This window comes from Oenanthe melanoleuca, chromosome 28, assembly GCF_029582105.1.
Source record: "Oenanthe melanoleuca isolate GR-GAL-2019-014 chromosome 28, OMel1.0, whole genome shotgun sequence".
Taxonomy (NCBI): Eukaryota; Metazoa; Chordata; class Aves; order Passeriformes; family Muscicapidae; genus Oenanthe; species Oenanthe melanoleuca.
Genome location: NC_079361.1, coordinates 1140738 through 1156412, shown reverse-complemented (window position 1 = coordinate 1156412; position 15675 = coordinate 1140738). Strand labels below are relative to the sequence as shown.

Here is a 15675-nt window from a genome sequence, read left to right as displayed (position 1 = left end):
TGTCCAGCCCTGGGGCCCAGAATCAGGATGTGGAGCTGCTGGAGCCAGTGCAGAGGAACCACGGAGATGCTGCAAGGGCTGGAGCCCCTCTGCTCTGGGGACAGCCTGGGACAGCTGGGGGTGCTCACCTGGAGAAGAGAAGGATCCAGGGAGAGCTCAGAGCCCCTGGCAGGGCCTGAAGGGGCTCCAGGAGAGCTGGAGAGGGACTGGGGACAAGGGATGGAGGGACAGGACCCAGGGAATGGCTGCCACTGGCAGAGGGCAGGGCTGGATGGGATATTGGGCAGGAATTGTTCCCTGGGAGGGTCCCAACCCAAATCCTTCTGGGACTCCATGGTCTCCACGATCCTGGAAGGGACCCAGCACACCAGAGCCACCTTTGCAGGCACAGCCCAGCCCTGTTGGGTCACCCCATGTGAACCCCAGGGCTTTGCTGGGGGAGCAACTTTGATTCCTATGGGGAATACCACAGGTGTCAGTCCAAGCCTGGAAAGCCCTGAGATAACCTCCCCTGCTGCCAGCAGCATCCAGAAATAGTTTGTCAGGAAGGAGTGAGCACCTCCCTTTGATGTGTGGCTCCAAGTGCCCCCTCAGTGCCCGGCGTGGCCCAGGGGAAACAGTCCCAGCACTGCAGCCAAGGGAGGAGCTTTTGGCTGGACAGCTTTTATTTTATCCATGTACACACACACATATTACATGTTTTAATTTTACACAAATTTGTCATAATTTCCTCCTCTCTGAAGTGAGGATGTTTCCTTTGCTGGAGCAGCTGTGCTGGCTGTGCCAGAGTGGATTTCATTTACCACTGAAGCTGCTCAAAGAAAACTGGGCCCAGTGCCAAGTGTTGCTTTTGGATGTGATGGTTTTGCTGGGCTTTTGTGGAGGAGGGGGAATATAAGGTAACAGAAATGGGGGGGCAAATGGCCGGGAGAGGCCCCGGGAGAGGCGGCACTGGGCTTGGGATCGGGTGGCAAATCCCACTTGATGTGGAGAGGAGACAAAACCCCCTTGTGGGGGTGGGGGGAGGCCAGTGGAGCCTCTGTGGCCCCCAGAGCAGTTGTTGCTTCTGGCTCCAACTTGGGGGAGTAAGGGGAGGGGTTGACCTTTTTTTAATTATTATTTTTGAAAAGATAAAAAATTGTCTGTTGGAGATGCCCTGGATGGGGATCAGGTTCTTCCCCAAAAATGCCTTGCTCTGGGGCACAGCTGGCAGGGCATTTCCTCCTTGTTTAACCCTCAACCATCTCCTGGGGCATCCCCAAGGAGAGGAAATGGGAAGAAAACCCTTTTCTCTGGGAAATTGCCTCAAAGTCCCAGTGGGTTGCTGCCTGCAGGAGGAGCAGGGCAGCAGCTCCTGGGATCCCTCCGGGTGCTTTCCTTGGCCGTGCACAGAGCGGGTCGGAGCAGAGGAAACCTGAGCAGTGGAACAGATTGCAGGAATGTCACCAGCTGTGAACACACGAGCTCCTCTTTCCCTCCCTGACCCCTTTCTGGAGGAGACAGAGTTTGAAAGCAAAGGTTTTTCTTTCCAGTTTCTCAAAAGCCTGAAATCCTCCTTTATTTCCATGTGTTGCCCTCGGAAGATGGGTCAAAGCTGAGCTTTTGGGACTGGAGGGCCCTTTGCCATCCCAGTGCAGCTCCATGTAAATGCACTGAGCTTCCTCCCGAGGTGAGGGGGCAGTGCTGCAGGAGAGGCTCCAGCCCAGGAGGAGAACCCTGGGCTCCAGCTCCCCCAGCTCTGTGCTGCTTCCCAGCGTGCCCAAGGTCAGCCGGGATAAACACCAGGGAGGAGTTTCCTGCCTTTAGAAAGAGGGATTTGGCTTTTCCCTGATAAAACTCAGGAGAAAACCACCCTGAGCGGTGGCAGTGCCATTCCAGGGCGCTGGCCACAACATGGGGCCCCTCCTGTCCTCCTGGACATCAAGGTGAGCATGGCACTGTGATGATCCTCCCATGGCATCACAGTGTCCCCCACCATGGCACCTGCTGGTTTGCATCCCTGGTTTGCAGAGGCTCCTTGCTGGGGTCCAGCAGGAAAGCACAAGCTGAAAGCCCCTTTTGTTCCAGCACACCTATTCCCCCACCTCCACCCCCCATATTTACGCATTGGCTTTCCCTCCTGGCCCCTTGGCTCATGTTTATTTTTCCCCTCAGCTGCATTGGTGTGAAGGTGGCTCAAAGCAGCTCTGTTCTCTGCCAGCGAGTCGCTCTGCAGTGTAATTCCATGGGAAATTTCTCTCTGCTTGTTTGCAGCCCGGTTTCCTGCCAGGCGAGATGGGCATCGCCAGCCCCAGCACGCTTTCCCCCACCGGGGGCAAAGGGGGGTCTCAGTATTTTTCCTACCCCAACAATCCTCGCAGGAGAGGTGCAGAGAGCAGCATAGGTGAGTGACTGCCTGTCCCCAGGGTGCCACCACGCCACCTGGGCACGTGCCCTCGCCACATCTGCCTTTGGGAATGAGGACACTGATGTTGAACAAGGGACTCATGTTGCCATGTGTGTCCCTAGCATGGATTTGCTCTTTTCTGGGGAGGGAATGCATATAAATATCTCATATATATATATATATATATATATCTAGAGAAAGAGAGAGAGAAAGAGAGAGATCCAACCTCAAAAAAGGGGTGCTCAGAGTCAGGTGCAATTTCCCTCTTTCTGGAAAATGCCAGATTAGCTGAAAGCAGCAAATGTACACACAAGGGCTTGAGGCTCTTGTAAAAACACCTCCAGCCACATTGCACATCACTTGTCCTTCCTGGCAAGCCCTGGGCTGCCATGGAGGCTGTCCCTGTGGCTGGGTAGGAGGCAGCAGGAGGTCTGGGTGCTGTGCCTGGGACACAGGGAGTGTGCCCCAAGAGCTCTGCTGTTCCCAGGCAGGGCTTGCCCATGTCTGGATCCACCTGGGAATAAGCTTTTACCAAAGGCTGGGGTCAAGTCTGAGTTTAAGTTCAGAGGGAAGACAAGCTCCAGTTCCCCAGAACTTGTGTTTCTCGTCACAGTTCCCCCTGCACCCTCCAGAGCCACTTTCCTGCTGCTATTTCGGGCTTTCCCCAGCACATGAAACCAGAAGTGACCCAATGATGGGTGCATATTTCAGTGCTTTTCAGAAAAAGGCACCTACTCTGATTTCAACCTGCAAAATGATTCTGTAGCATTCTGTGGCATGAATTTCTGCTCTGGAGGTACATCCCAGCAGAGTCCCTGGCTTGGCAGGTTGCTGTGTTAGCACCCTACACCCTCCAGCCAGGGCTTTCCTTAATTATGAAAAATCATAAAAAATAATGATGAAAAATAATAAAACATAATTATGGAAAAATAGTTATAAAAATAATAAATATGAAAAATTGATTTAAAAAATTATTACTGTTTAGCCTATGCTTCCCCTTGAGCCACTTCTGGATGTTTCCCCACCACCTCCCTGAACTGTCCCCTTCCTCCAGGACACTGTGTCCCCCTCCAGAGCTGGAGCTGGAGGGATGGGCTGTGGTCTGTCCCTGGGAAGCACATCCCTGCCTCCTGCAGCAGTGAAGCTTTCCCAATTCTATCCTTGTGTAGGAAGCAAATGAAAATACAGCCCAGCCCTGCACATGTTCCCTTGCTGCATCCTCTCTCCACAAACCCACTTCAAGTTAAAAGCATTTCCAGAAAAAAACCCACTGAGGGGTTATAACATTACATGTTATTATTTTTATGGGCTCATTGTCTCCCAACAAGCCCTTGCTGTCCTGGGATCGCTGTGTGGATGTTAAACCTGCCCCCAGAGGGTGCAGACAGGATTTGGAGAAGCTCACCCTTGGACATTTTCACTGTTGATGCTTCCTTGGCCACGGGACATTTGGGATCTCAGCCCTGTCTGTGCCTGCAGTTTCCAACCCCAGAGACTTTAGCTGCAGCTCGTTTCCCCTCCCCTTAACCCTCCTGAAAACCCAGATCCTCTCTTGTTTTGCCCAGATGGACAGCCCAAGAAGGTTCGGAAGGTGCCTCCTGGACTCCCCTCCTCGGTAAGTGGCAGCAGCGCCTTCCTGTGTCCCTGCAGCCCGGCCAGTCCCGGGCAAGCGGGCCGGGATTGCAGGGATGGGATTGCAGGGATGGGATCGCAGGGCCGGGATCACAGGGCTGGGATCGCAGGGCTGGGATCGCAGGGATGGGATCGCAGGGATGGGATCGCAGGGATGGGATCGCAGGGATGGGATTGCAGGGATGGGATTGCAGGGATGGGATCACAGGGATGGGATTGCAGGGCTGGGATCACAGGGATGGGATCACAGGGCTGGGATCACAGGGATGGGATTGCAGGGATGGGATTGCAGGGATGGGATCACAGGGCTGGGATCACAGGGCTGGGATCGCAGGGATGGGATTGCAGGGCTGAGATCGCAGGGCTGAGATCGCAGGGCTGAGATTGCAGGGCCGGGATCGCAGGGATGGGATCGCAGGGATGGGATCGCAGGGATGGGATCTCAGGGATGGGATCTCAGGGATGGGATCGCAGGGATGGGATCGCAGGGCTGGGATCGCAGGGATGGGATCGCAGGGCCGGGATCGCAGGGATGGGATCGCAGGGATGGGATCTCAGGGATGGGATCTCAGGGATGGGATCGCAGGGATGGGATCGCAGGGATGGGATCGCAGGGGTGGGATCGCAGGGATGGGATCGCAGGGATGGGATCGCAGGGGTGGGATCGCAGGGATGGGATCGCAGGGATGGGATCTCAGGGATGGGATCACAGGGCTGGGATCGCAGGGATGGGATCGCAGGGATGGGATTGCAGGGGTGGGATCGCAGCACAGGGATGGGATCGCAGGGATGGGATCGCAGGGATGGGATCGCAGGGCCAGGATCGCAGGGCCGGGATCGCAGGGCTGGGAAGCGATTTCCCGTGGGCGAGGATGGGCAGGCGCTGCGAGAGCTCCGTGGGCCCCTGGCCCACAGCCGGGGCCGGGTTTGCCGCTATGTGGCGAGTGAAAGGCGACACCGGGGCTCGGCTTTCAGCGCACTTGCGCTGGGGGAGGCAGCTGAGCCCCTCCAGGTGTGCGCTGCTTTACGGGAAAGCTGAGAGCCCGCAGGAATACGCGATCCCTGCTCCCGCGGCTGTTCAGGGGAATAAACTCAACAATGGCTTTGTGGCTGCAAGTAATGGGATCTGCAGGAAAGCTAATTGGAGCGGGCTGCGGGGTTCCTGCAGGAACACGGGAGCTGTCTGGCGGCCGGGGCTGCATTCCTGGCTGGAATGTTTGCGTGCTTGGAGGGGGACGGCTCTGTCCCGTTGGGCTCTGCCCCCAGCCCGGGGCTGTGCTGGAGATGTGCCCTCACCCTGCCAGAGCTGGTGTAATGCTCCCCCATTCCCCAGGGAACACCCCCACCCACGGGGGAAATCCATCCCCATTCCAGGGAACACCCCCACCCACGGGGGAAATCCATCCCCATTCCAGGAAGCACCCCCTTCCACGGGAGAAATCCTCCCCCATTCCAGGGAATGCCCCCATCCATGGGGGAAATCCTCCCCATTCCAGGGAATGCCCCCATCCATGGGGGAAATCCTCCCCATTCCCCAGGGAGCACCCCCATCCAGGGGAAAATCCTCCCCCATTCCAGGGAACACCCCCATCCAGGGGGAAATCCTCCCCCATTCCAGGGAACACCCCCATCCAGGGGGAAATCCTCCCCCATTCCCCAGGGAACACCTCCATCCATGGGGAAATCCCTGCTGTGGCATTCCCCAGGGAACACCCCCATCCAGGGGGAAATCCTCCCCATTCCCCAGGGAACACCTCCATCCATGGGGGAAATCCCTGCTGTGGCATTCCCTGACTACTGGTGCAGAGCTGGAGCCTCCACCACAGGCTGTGCCTTTGGGATAGGACCCGAGGTGCTGGGTTTGGAAGGCACTGAGGCCTTGCCAGGTTGGACTCAAACACCTGGGGGTGTTGCAGGATCTGTGTGGATTCACATGAGGCAGAGTCTGTGTTTTTACAGGGAAAACCTGCTCGAGTCACAATCCCTGTTGCTGCTTCGAGTTTCTGTGTGAAATTTGGAGCTTTACCCCCAGTCGGCATGTGGGGAAAACATCACCCCGACAAATGGCCTTTATTGGCCTCGAATTTCAAAGTGCTGGGGCTTGGTCCATCCTGCTGGCAGAGCTCTGGAGGGCCCTGATTCCCACAGGAAGAGCTGCTTGGCATTTGCCACAGCTCAGCCCCTTCCCTGTGTCTGAGTGACCCCTGCACTGCAGCTTTCATAGGCTCATGGAATGGTTTGGGTTGGAAGGAACATGAAAGTTCATGCAGTGCCTCCACTGCCATGGCAGGGACACCTCCCACTGTCCCAGGCTGCTCCAGCCCCAGTGTCCAGCCTGGCCTTGGGAACTGCCAGGGATGCAGGGGCAGCCACAGCTGCTCTGGGCACCCTGTGCAATCTCCCTCTCTGCCCTGGCTCTTGCCTCAGCTGCCCCTTGATGCCAAAGCTCCAATTTTCAGAGCACGGGCTGGTTCTGCCTCTTTCCCTCACCCTCCCTGTGCTGGGAGCTCTGGCTTCCTGGTTTGTTTTTGAACTTCCACACCTGGAGAGGCAGATCTGTGCCTAGGCAGCAGGAGAAGTGTGAAGCAGGAGTGGCCTCAAAGGCCGTGGATCAAAGGCTCTTTCTTGTCTGACTCGCCCATGCAGGAGCCCGCCCCATGTTATCGCTGGACCCCGTGCAAAATAAATAGGTTAATCAGCATCTCATTAAAATAAATTGCTTTAATCTGTAATTCCCAAGCTGCTTTGAAAACTCGCTGAGGTCAGTGGCTGCAGGAGTTGAGGGTGGGTGGGTGGACAGGGAGTGATGCCGAAGGCTCCGAGAGGCAGTGGCAGCATGAGGGGCTTCAGGGGGTGTGAGCAGCAGTGCCAGGCAGGGACGGGCACAGAGGCACAGGGTACCTGTGCTGGGAAGCCAGCGCCTTTGGGCTCAGGGCTTTTGTCCTCAGGAGGCCACGGACTGGGGCCCCTCTGTTCTGGAGCCAGGCTGGGAGAGTGGGGGTGCTCACCTGGAGAAGAGAAGGCTCCAGGGAAACTCAGAGCTCCTTGCAGGGCCTAAAGGGGCTCCAGGAGCCAGAGGGCAGGGCTGGATGGGATATTGGATAGGAATTGTTCCCTGGGAGGGTTGGGAGCCCTGGCACAGGGTGCCCAGAGCAGCTGTGGCTGCCCCTGGATCCCTGGCAGTGCCCAAGTCAGGTTAGACAGGGCTTGGAGCAGCCTGGGACAGTGGCAGGGACTGGAATGAGATGAGCTTTGAGGTCCCTTCCAGCCCAAGCCATCTGATGGTTCTATGCAGTAGGTGCTGGGTTGGGGCTGCCCCCAGGGCATGGAGCCCCTTGGAGTCTCCCTGCAGCTCTGGGGCTCCTGGCCACGGCACAGGATCCAGGGCTGGATGTGGCCCCACATTGGCTGCAGTGCCAGAGGAACCCGGGGAGGGATTTTGTGCAGGTGGGTTCCTGCAGGGTTTTGCTGCCGCAGTGAGTTCAGTGCCTGGGAGCTGTTTCAGGCTGTGCATTCCCAGTCTGGTCACTGCTCTGTTTAGAGTCTCAGTCTGCCCAAAGTCCCACCCCAGCTCCTGCTTTTAAGCAAGAAAAACAGGGAGGGAAAAACAACCCAAGACCACAAAGCGCTGCAAATCCCAGCGCTGGGGCTTTTCGAGCTGCTCTGGCCGTGCTGGCAAATGTTCACCAGAGGAAATGACCTCACCTGGAGGTCCCTGAGGCTGCTGGCATGAGGGCTGGGGCCAGGGGCTGGGGAACAGGGCTGGGGAATGGCTGGCCCTGATTTACAGGAGCACACAGCTCCATGCTCCTGGCTCCGTGCACAGAAGGATGGAATTGGCTTTTCACAGCCTCCCCTGTGCTGGGCAGCAAAAGGAGAATTCAGGGTCAGGGCCAGGCTTGTGCTGAAACTTGGCCCCCAGGATCCAGCAGGAGATGTTGGGGGTGGATACACAGCAAGGTGAATTTCCCCTTCTCCCTGCTCTTGCAGCCCCGTCCCTCCATGGCTGCCATTTCCTGGCCGTTGTTTTCTCGCTGGGCTCTGGCTGGCTGTTGGTGCAGCTGCCGGGCGCCTGGCCCCGAGCCAGCCCTGCCAGATGGCGCGGGGCTCTCAGACGTGCTGCGCTCCATTCCTGTCCCGGCTCCCGCTATTTAATCAAATTATAGCAAAAGTCAATTTGCTGGATTCCCGTTCTCCACTGCCTCCCCCATCCCCCAGCCCACGCCAGCTCCCTCTGCCCACAGCACCCGGCAGCATCCTGGGGACCAGGGCCTGGAATTCTCCTTTTTGAGAAGGGGACAAAGGGCAGCTGCCAGTGTCGGTCAGGATTTGCCCTTCCCCCTCTCTCATTTTTTTTGTCTGTATTTTACGAGTTCCCTGTAGAATCACGGAGTCATTAAGGTTGGAAAAGCCCTCTAAAGGTCACTGAGTCCAACTGTTCTCCAGCACTGCCAAGGCCACTGCTGACCCATGTCCCCAAGTGCCTCATTCACACAGTGTTTGAACACTTCCAGGGATGGTGACTCCACTCCTACCCTGGGCAGCCTGTTCCAGTGTCTGAGCACACTTTCAGTGAAGAAATGTTCCTACTATCCAATGTAAACCTCCCCTGGCCCAGCCTGAGGCTGTTCCCTCTCCTCCTGTCCCTGTTCCTGGAGCACAGCCCGACCCCCCGGCTGTCCCCTCCTGTCAGGGAGTTGTGCAGAGCCACAAGGGCCCCTGAGCCTCCTTTTCTCCAGGCTGAGCCCCTTTCCAGCTCCCTCAGCCACCCCTGGTGCTCCAGCCCCTTCCCCAGTTCCATTGACCCTTGCTGATTTCTGGAGGGGCTTTGGGGTTTTTTTAAACAAAAAGAAGCCTGGCACAGGCTGCCCAGGGCCATGGTGGAGTCACCATCATGGAATTGTTCAGAAAACGTGGCTGTGGCATTGAGGACATGGGTTAGTGCTGAACATGGTGGTGCTGCTGCTTTTATGGTTGGACTTAAAGATCTCTTCCAACCTTAAGGATTCCCTGATTGTGTCTTTCATTCCTCACCATCAGTTTTGTTTCTTTTTGCTTGATGACAAGGGCTAGAAGGGAGCAGCTGGCTGTGGGGGAAAAGAAACTTGGGCAAGTTTCCTTCCCAAAGAGACCCTGTGTGCCAGGCAGAGCCCGGCCCCTGCCCCACCTCTGCTTTCAGCTGGATTTAAAAAAAAAAAAAGATTATCGGTTTCAGAGTGAATCAAAGGGGATGAAAATAAGCTGTGACAAAAGTTCTCACATCATCTGAGTGCTATTTCAGTTTCTTTGAATGCCATTTCGGTTCCTTTACATGTCGAATTTCTGCTTTAAAAAAAGAAAAGTCTGTTTTTGTCCTGGCAGAAGCTGATTTTCGGTCAGGGCTTTCTAGGATGGGTTTGGTTAATTTAGAAGGGAAAGAAAAGCTTTTTCTTGTGCTTAATGTGCTGTTAAATCACAGAGCTGAGCAGTGCTGCAGAAATCTGACCCAGGAGCTGTGGGAGGGCTGTCCCCTCCCGTGTGACAATGACTGTGAGGGGCTCAGCCCCCTGCCTCAGTTCCCCCTCAGCCCCATTTCCCTGCGGGCTCTGAGCAGGGACTGTGCTCAGGAGCCTGGCACAGGGCAGGGTTGGCACAGGGGGGTGCCCACTGCCACCACCCAGCCTGTCCCCCCAGTGTGGGGTCACTGCAGCAGTGGTGGCTTTTGTGGTTACCCAGAAGAAATTATAACCAAGGAAAACGGAACTGGAGCAGAGTCGAAACTTCTGCTGGAGCTGGGCAGGTTCTGGGGACCAAGGAGGGTGACAGGAACAGAGAGGAGCCCTGTGCCCTCTGCCCTGTCATCTGTGCCCTCTCCTCTGCCCCCTGTGCCCTCTGCTCTCTGCTCTATCATCTGTGCCCTCTGTGCCCTGTGCCCTGCCCTGCTCCTCGTAGGGCTGTGCCCTTTGAGGACTTTGGCTGAGCTGCTCCAGTTCCCCCCCCAGATCTGCTGTGGGATGAATCAAAGCAAAGCTCCTGGGGCTTATCAGATGGTTTGGGTTGGAAGGGACCTCAAAGCCCATCCAGTTCCACCTCTGCCATGGCAGGGACTCTTCAATCCCAGGCTGCTCCAGCCCCAATGTCCAGCCTGGCCTGGGACACTGCCAGGGATCCAGGGGCAGCCACAGCTGCTCTGGGCACCCTGTGCCAGGGCTCCCCACCCTCCCAGGGAACAATTCCTGCCCAATATCCCATCCAGCCCTGCCCTCTGCCAGTGGCAGCCATTCCCTGGGTCCTGTCCCTCCATGCCCTGAAAGGTCAGTTCAGTGAAGCACTTGCTGCTCATTTGCCATGGGAGAGGTGATCAAGCACTGCTGAAGTTTGAGGTTTGAAGTTGAGGCTGTGCAGGGTTGGGAGCAGCCATGGTGAGGATGTGAGGCCATGGTCTGACCAAGCTCTTCTCTTCAACCCCTTCCTGCCCCACAGGTGTATCCATCCAACTCAGGTGATGACTACAGCAGGGATCCAGCTGGATATACTCCCTCGAAACCTCCCAGCACTGTGTATCCTGGAGCCTTTTATATGGCAGGTGAGGTATTCCCAGAGCTGTGATCCCACAAGCCAGGCAGAGCAGAGGCAGCCTTCCTGTTATGGACCATGGGAGGGATTGCACATCTGGAGGGACCTCAGGGCTGGAGTGCATGAGACACAATGCAGCCCCAAAATCATTGAATATACTGAGTAGGAAGGGACCCTCATGGATGATCAGTGCAGCCCCTGTCCCTGCCCAGCCCCCAACAGCCCCACCCTGAGCATCCCTGAGAGCGCTGTCCAAACGCTCCTGCAGCTCTGGCAGCCTTGGGGTCCATTCCCTGGGGAGCCTGGGCAGTGCCCAGCACCCTCGGGGGGAAGAACCTTTCCCTGAGCTCCATGCCAGCCCTGACACAGCTCCAGCCCTTGCTGGGCTCCTGTCCCTGTCCCAGAGAGTTTTTCCTGGTTTGCTCAGCAGGTGATGCTGAGCACAGGCAGAATGTGGTGGGGACAGTCCCAGCCCCTCAGCCAGGGCTGACTTGTTCCCCCCTGGGGGCTGGGGGCTGCTGTCCCTGCCCCACTCAGCTCTGGGTTCCTTGCAGATGGACTCCATAACTCAGCAGACCTGTGGAGTTCCCCAGGTGCCATGAGCCAGTCGAGCTACGGTGCCATGCTGGGCAGCTCCTCCTCCCCGCTCCCACAGTCCAGCGGCTTCAACAGTTTACATCAGCACGAACGCATGGTAACGTCCCCATGGCTGTGTCACCTCCCTGTCCCCTTCTCCCCTGGCTGTGGGCTCGGGCCACCTGGGTGCTGCCCCAGCTGCTGAGCCCCACAGCTCTCTCAGGGCCCCTCTCAGCGCTGTCCCTCTCCCTGCCAGAACTACCAGCTGCATACAGGAGAGGTGAACGGTGGGCTCCCCTCGGTGTCCGGCTTCTCCTCGGCCTCCACAGCGTACGGAGTGTCCAGCCACACGCCCCCGATCAGCGGCACCGACAGCATCATGGGTACGGCTCACCTGAGAAACCTGGCCTTGGGCAGACCTGCTGCCTGAGGCATCCAGCACACCCAGACACCTTTGGTCCCTGTGTCACCTGTGCCTGGAGTCCCTGCCTGGGGAACAGGCACAGTGAGCTTCTTGCTGCTGGAGCACCTGGGGGGTCTGGCAGGATCCCAGGAGATCTGGCATTATCTCCTGGAGGTGGTGTGGCTTAGATGAGTTGTGGGATGGATTTGCACCTGTGTGAAGCTGCTCCCCTAGATCCAGAATGGGAATGCTCATGCTGGGTTTGGATACCACGTTAACCCCCCAGTGCTGTAGTCTCTCACCCTGCTGAACCTGTTACAAAACCTGTTACTGAAATGAGCTCATGCTCCCCAGGAAATGAGGATCCTGACACAGATTTGTAGAAAAAACTTGTTTTTCTATGGAGCAGAAAGTTTGTAATTCATAGAATGGAAGTATCATTAAGGCTGGAAGAGACCTCTGGGATCATCCAGTGGTTGTTGGGGTTTGAGATGCCCCATGGCAATGGCTGTGCTGCAGCAGGATGCGTGGTTGCTGTTGGTGGCACTACACCTCCAGCCCAGAGCTTGGAGAGGTGTCCCTGCAGCCCCTTGATGGCTTCTAGGGGAAGGTGCTCCATGTCCGAGCTGCCCCAAGCTGGACAAACATTTAATTTTCAAGCAAAGCTCTAAAAGCAGAAAATTCCCAGCCCATAGCAGGTGACCAACCCCAAAGAAGGTCTGGTAGGTCCTGCTGGGGTCTGGGGCCTTGGCAGTGGCATCTGTATCCTCTCTTGGCAGGTAACAGAGGAACCACAGCTGGGAGCTCTGGAGATGCACTTGGGAAGGCTCTGGCCTCGGTAAGAGTTTGGGATAGTCCTGACCTCCTCCCAGTCCTGCTGCTGCAGGATCCTCTACCCTGCAGAGAACATGGCCACATTTGGTGAACGCACCCCACATCCACAGCAGCCTCTGAGGGAGAGTTTCCCCTCTCCATGTGCTGTCATCTCAGTCCTGGCCCCTTTTGGGAAACCGAGGCATTGCAGGTTGTGGTGGCCCTGCAGCTGCATTTCCTGCTCTGTGCCCTCCCAGCCTGGTGCTGCTCTGCCAAGACTGCCCTACACAGACCTTGTGACAGGTCTTGCAGGTCCCTGTAGTCCTTGTCCTGTGTGTGCTGGTTCAAACTGGAGGGCACTGGTCTCACTGGGTTTCCAGAGAGTTGCCTCTGTCCCATTCAGTGATCTTTGCACAGTGGCAGAGGGGTGTCTGTGACACCCCAGGCTGCAGGTGACAGTGCACCCTGCAACAATTCCTGAGAGCTCCTGCTTCCTCCTGAGAGGGGACCTGGAGAGCAGAGGCTGCACTCAGGGGTGGTGACAGTAGGGACAGAGAGAAACCCCAGGGTTAATGGGGGAACTGGGGAGAACCGGGCTTGGTCTTTGTGCTGGCAGTGGGTTTGGGAAGGGAGGTCCCAGCAGGTGGTGGGTGCCACTGGGAGGGGACAGCTAGCTCAGGGTGGCACTGCTGACTGTCCCCCTTCTGTCCCTGCAGATTTACTCCCCTGACCACTCTAGCAATAACTTCTCCTCCAACCCCTCCACCCCAGTCGGGTCCCCACAGGGCCTCGCAGGTGAGTGACAATGTGAAGGGTGAGGGGGGTTGGGTTTGCTTTGGGGACTTCCCAGGTCAGCCCCAAACCCTCAGCCCAGGGCTGGCAGCAACCCCAGGACCCTCTTCTGCCTTTCCTGATCCTGTCCCTGAGTGTCCCATCTCAGAGAGGCTGTGGCTGGATTTGCCTCCCATGGGAGAAGCACAGTGGGAACTGGGAAGCAGCCAAGTGGTAAAACCCACGTTCAGCACCTGCTGAGAGCCCATTCCTGCTCCCCCTGGACAGGGCAGGTCCTGCTGTGGCCAGCAGAGCTGGGCCAGGCATAACCTGGCAGAACCAAGGTCACAGTGAGTCAGAGACCAGGGACATTTGGGCACCTCCTGGGGTCTGAGCCAGAGAAGAGCTCATGGTGCCACGGGGTGCAGTGTCTGCACAGTGCCACAGTGTCTGTGTGGTGCCACAGTGTCCACACGGTGCCACAGTGTCCCTTTGGTGCCACAGTGTCCCTTTGGTGCCACAGTGTCTGTGTGGTGCCACAGTGTCCACACGGTGCCACAGTGTCCCTTTGGTGCCACAGTGTCCACACAGTGCCACAGTGTCCACACAGTGCCACAGTGTCCCTTTGGTGCCACAGTGTCCACATGGTGCCACAGTGTCCACATGGTGCCACAGTGTCTGTGTGGTGCCACAGTGTCCACACAGTGCCGCAGTGTCCACACGGTGCCACAGTGTCCACACGGTGCCACAGTGTCTGTGTGGTGCCACAGTGTCCACATGGTGCCACAGTGTCCCTTTGGTGCCACAGTGTCCACACAGTGCCGCAGTGTCCACATGGTGCCACAGTGTCCACACGGTGCCACAGTGTCCACACAGTGCCACAGTGTCCACATGGTGCCACAGTGTTCCTTTGGTGCCACAGTGTCCACATGGTGCCACAGTGTCCACACGGTGCCATGGTGTCCCTTTGGTGCCACAGTGTCCACATGGTGCCACAGTGTCCCTTTGGTGCCACAGTGTCCACATGGTGCCACAGTGTCCACATGGTGCCACATGGCTCTGTGGTGGCCCATGAGGGGGCAAGCAGTGCCATGGTGGCCTTTGCACTGCCATGGGGCTTGTGTGGGGCTATAGTGGCCCATGCAGAGCATGTGGTGCCACTGTGGCCCATGCAGTGCCATGGTGGCCCATGCAGTGCCATGGTAGCCCATGCAGTGCCATGGTAGCCCATACAGTGCCATGATGGCCCATACAGTGCCATGGTAGCCCATGCAGTGCTGTGGTGGCCCATGCAGTGCCATGGTGGCCCATACAGTGCCGTGGTGGCCCATGCAGTGCCATGGTGGCCCGGGCAGTGCCATGATGGCCCATGAAGTGCCATGGTGGCCCATGCAGTGCCATGGTGGCCCATGCAGTGCCATGATGGCCCATGAAGTGCCATGGTGGCCCATGCAGTGCCATGGTGGCCCATGCAGTGCCATGGTGGCCCATGCAGTGCTCTGGTGGCCCGGGCAGTGCCGTGGTGGCCCATGCAGTGCTCTGGTGGCCCATACAGTGCCATGGTGACCCATGCAGTGCTCTGGTGGCCCATGCAGTGCCATGATGGCCCATGCAGTGCCGTGGTGGCCCATGCAGTGCCATGGTGGCCTATGCAGTGCCATGATGGCCCATGAAGTGCCATGGTGGCCCGGGCAGTGCTGTGGTGGCCCATGCAGTGCCATGATGGCCCATGCAGTGCCATGGTGGCCCATGCAGTGCCGTGGTGGCCCATGCAGTGCCATGGTGGCCCATACAGTGCCGTGGTGGCCCGGGCAGTGCCATGGTGGCCCGGGCAGTGCCGTGGTGGCCCATACAGTGCCATGGTGGCCCATGCAGTGCCATGGTAGCCCGGGCAGTGCCATGATGGCCCATACAGTGCCATGGTGGCCCGGGCAGTGCCATGATGGCCCATACAGTGCCATGGTGGCCCAGGCAGTGCCGTGGTGGCCCATGCAGTGCCATGGTGGCCCAGGCAGTGCCATGGTAGCCCATACAGTGCCGTGGTGGCCCATACAGTGCCATGGTGGCCCATGCAGTGCTCTGGTGGCCCGGGCAGTGCTGGGGGTGCTGTGTGGCCCGAGCAGTGCCCGGGCAGAGCTGTGCTTGGCACGTGGCCGTGCCCCAGCTTGCAGCCCCATCTAGTGGCCGCCGTGGCCATGGCCGGTCCCCAAGTGTGCGTGTGTCCCCAGGCTCATCGCAGTGGCCGCGGGCGGGTGCAGCGGGTGCCTTATCTCCCAGCTACGAAGGGAGCCTCCACACCTTGGTGAGTGGCACCAAAAATTCGTTTTCTCTCTCATCCCTCAGGGCTTGGTGGTGAAGGGTTTTTGGTGATGCCTCTCCCCTGACTGCCTGGAATCAGCTGGTTGGTCAGGGATGGATATTGGGGTGGCCCAGCTAAGCAGAGCCGAGTGCTGCATCCCTGACCTGGAGTCCCCCAGCAGCCTGGCACCTCCCCTGCCCCCAGCCCAGGCCCATCCTGGGGCTTTGGCCCAGCCCAAGG

The 15675-nt window shown here is 57.9% G+C and overlaps 1 protein-coding gene across 14 annotated transcripts in view; it reads left to right on the top strand.

Annotated features, from left to right (window-relative positions):
* TCF3 (transcription factor 3) overlaps positions 1-15675 on the top strand; it is an 82530-nt gene that overhangs the window by 57701 nt on the left and 9154 nt on the right. For all 14 annotated transcript variants that reach the window (XM_056512554.1, XM_056512550.1, XM_056512558.1 and 11 more), the window contains 8 exons: positions 2254-2383; positions 3952-4001; positions 10481-10583; positions 11128-11267; positions 11406-11532; positions 12332-12390; positions 13082-13160; positions 15365-15438. In XM_056512554.1, the coding sequence (XP_056368529.1) occupies positions 2254-2383; positions 3952-4001; positions 10481-10583; positions 11128-11267; positions 11406-11532; positions 12332-12390; positions 13082-13160; positions 15365-15438 (762 nt within the window). The remainder of the gene's footprint in view (positions 1-2253; positions 2384-3951; positions 4002-10480; positions 10584-11127; positions 11268-11405; positions 11533-12331; positions 12391-13081; positions 13161-15364; positions 15439-15675) is intronic.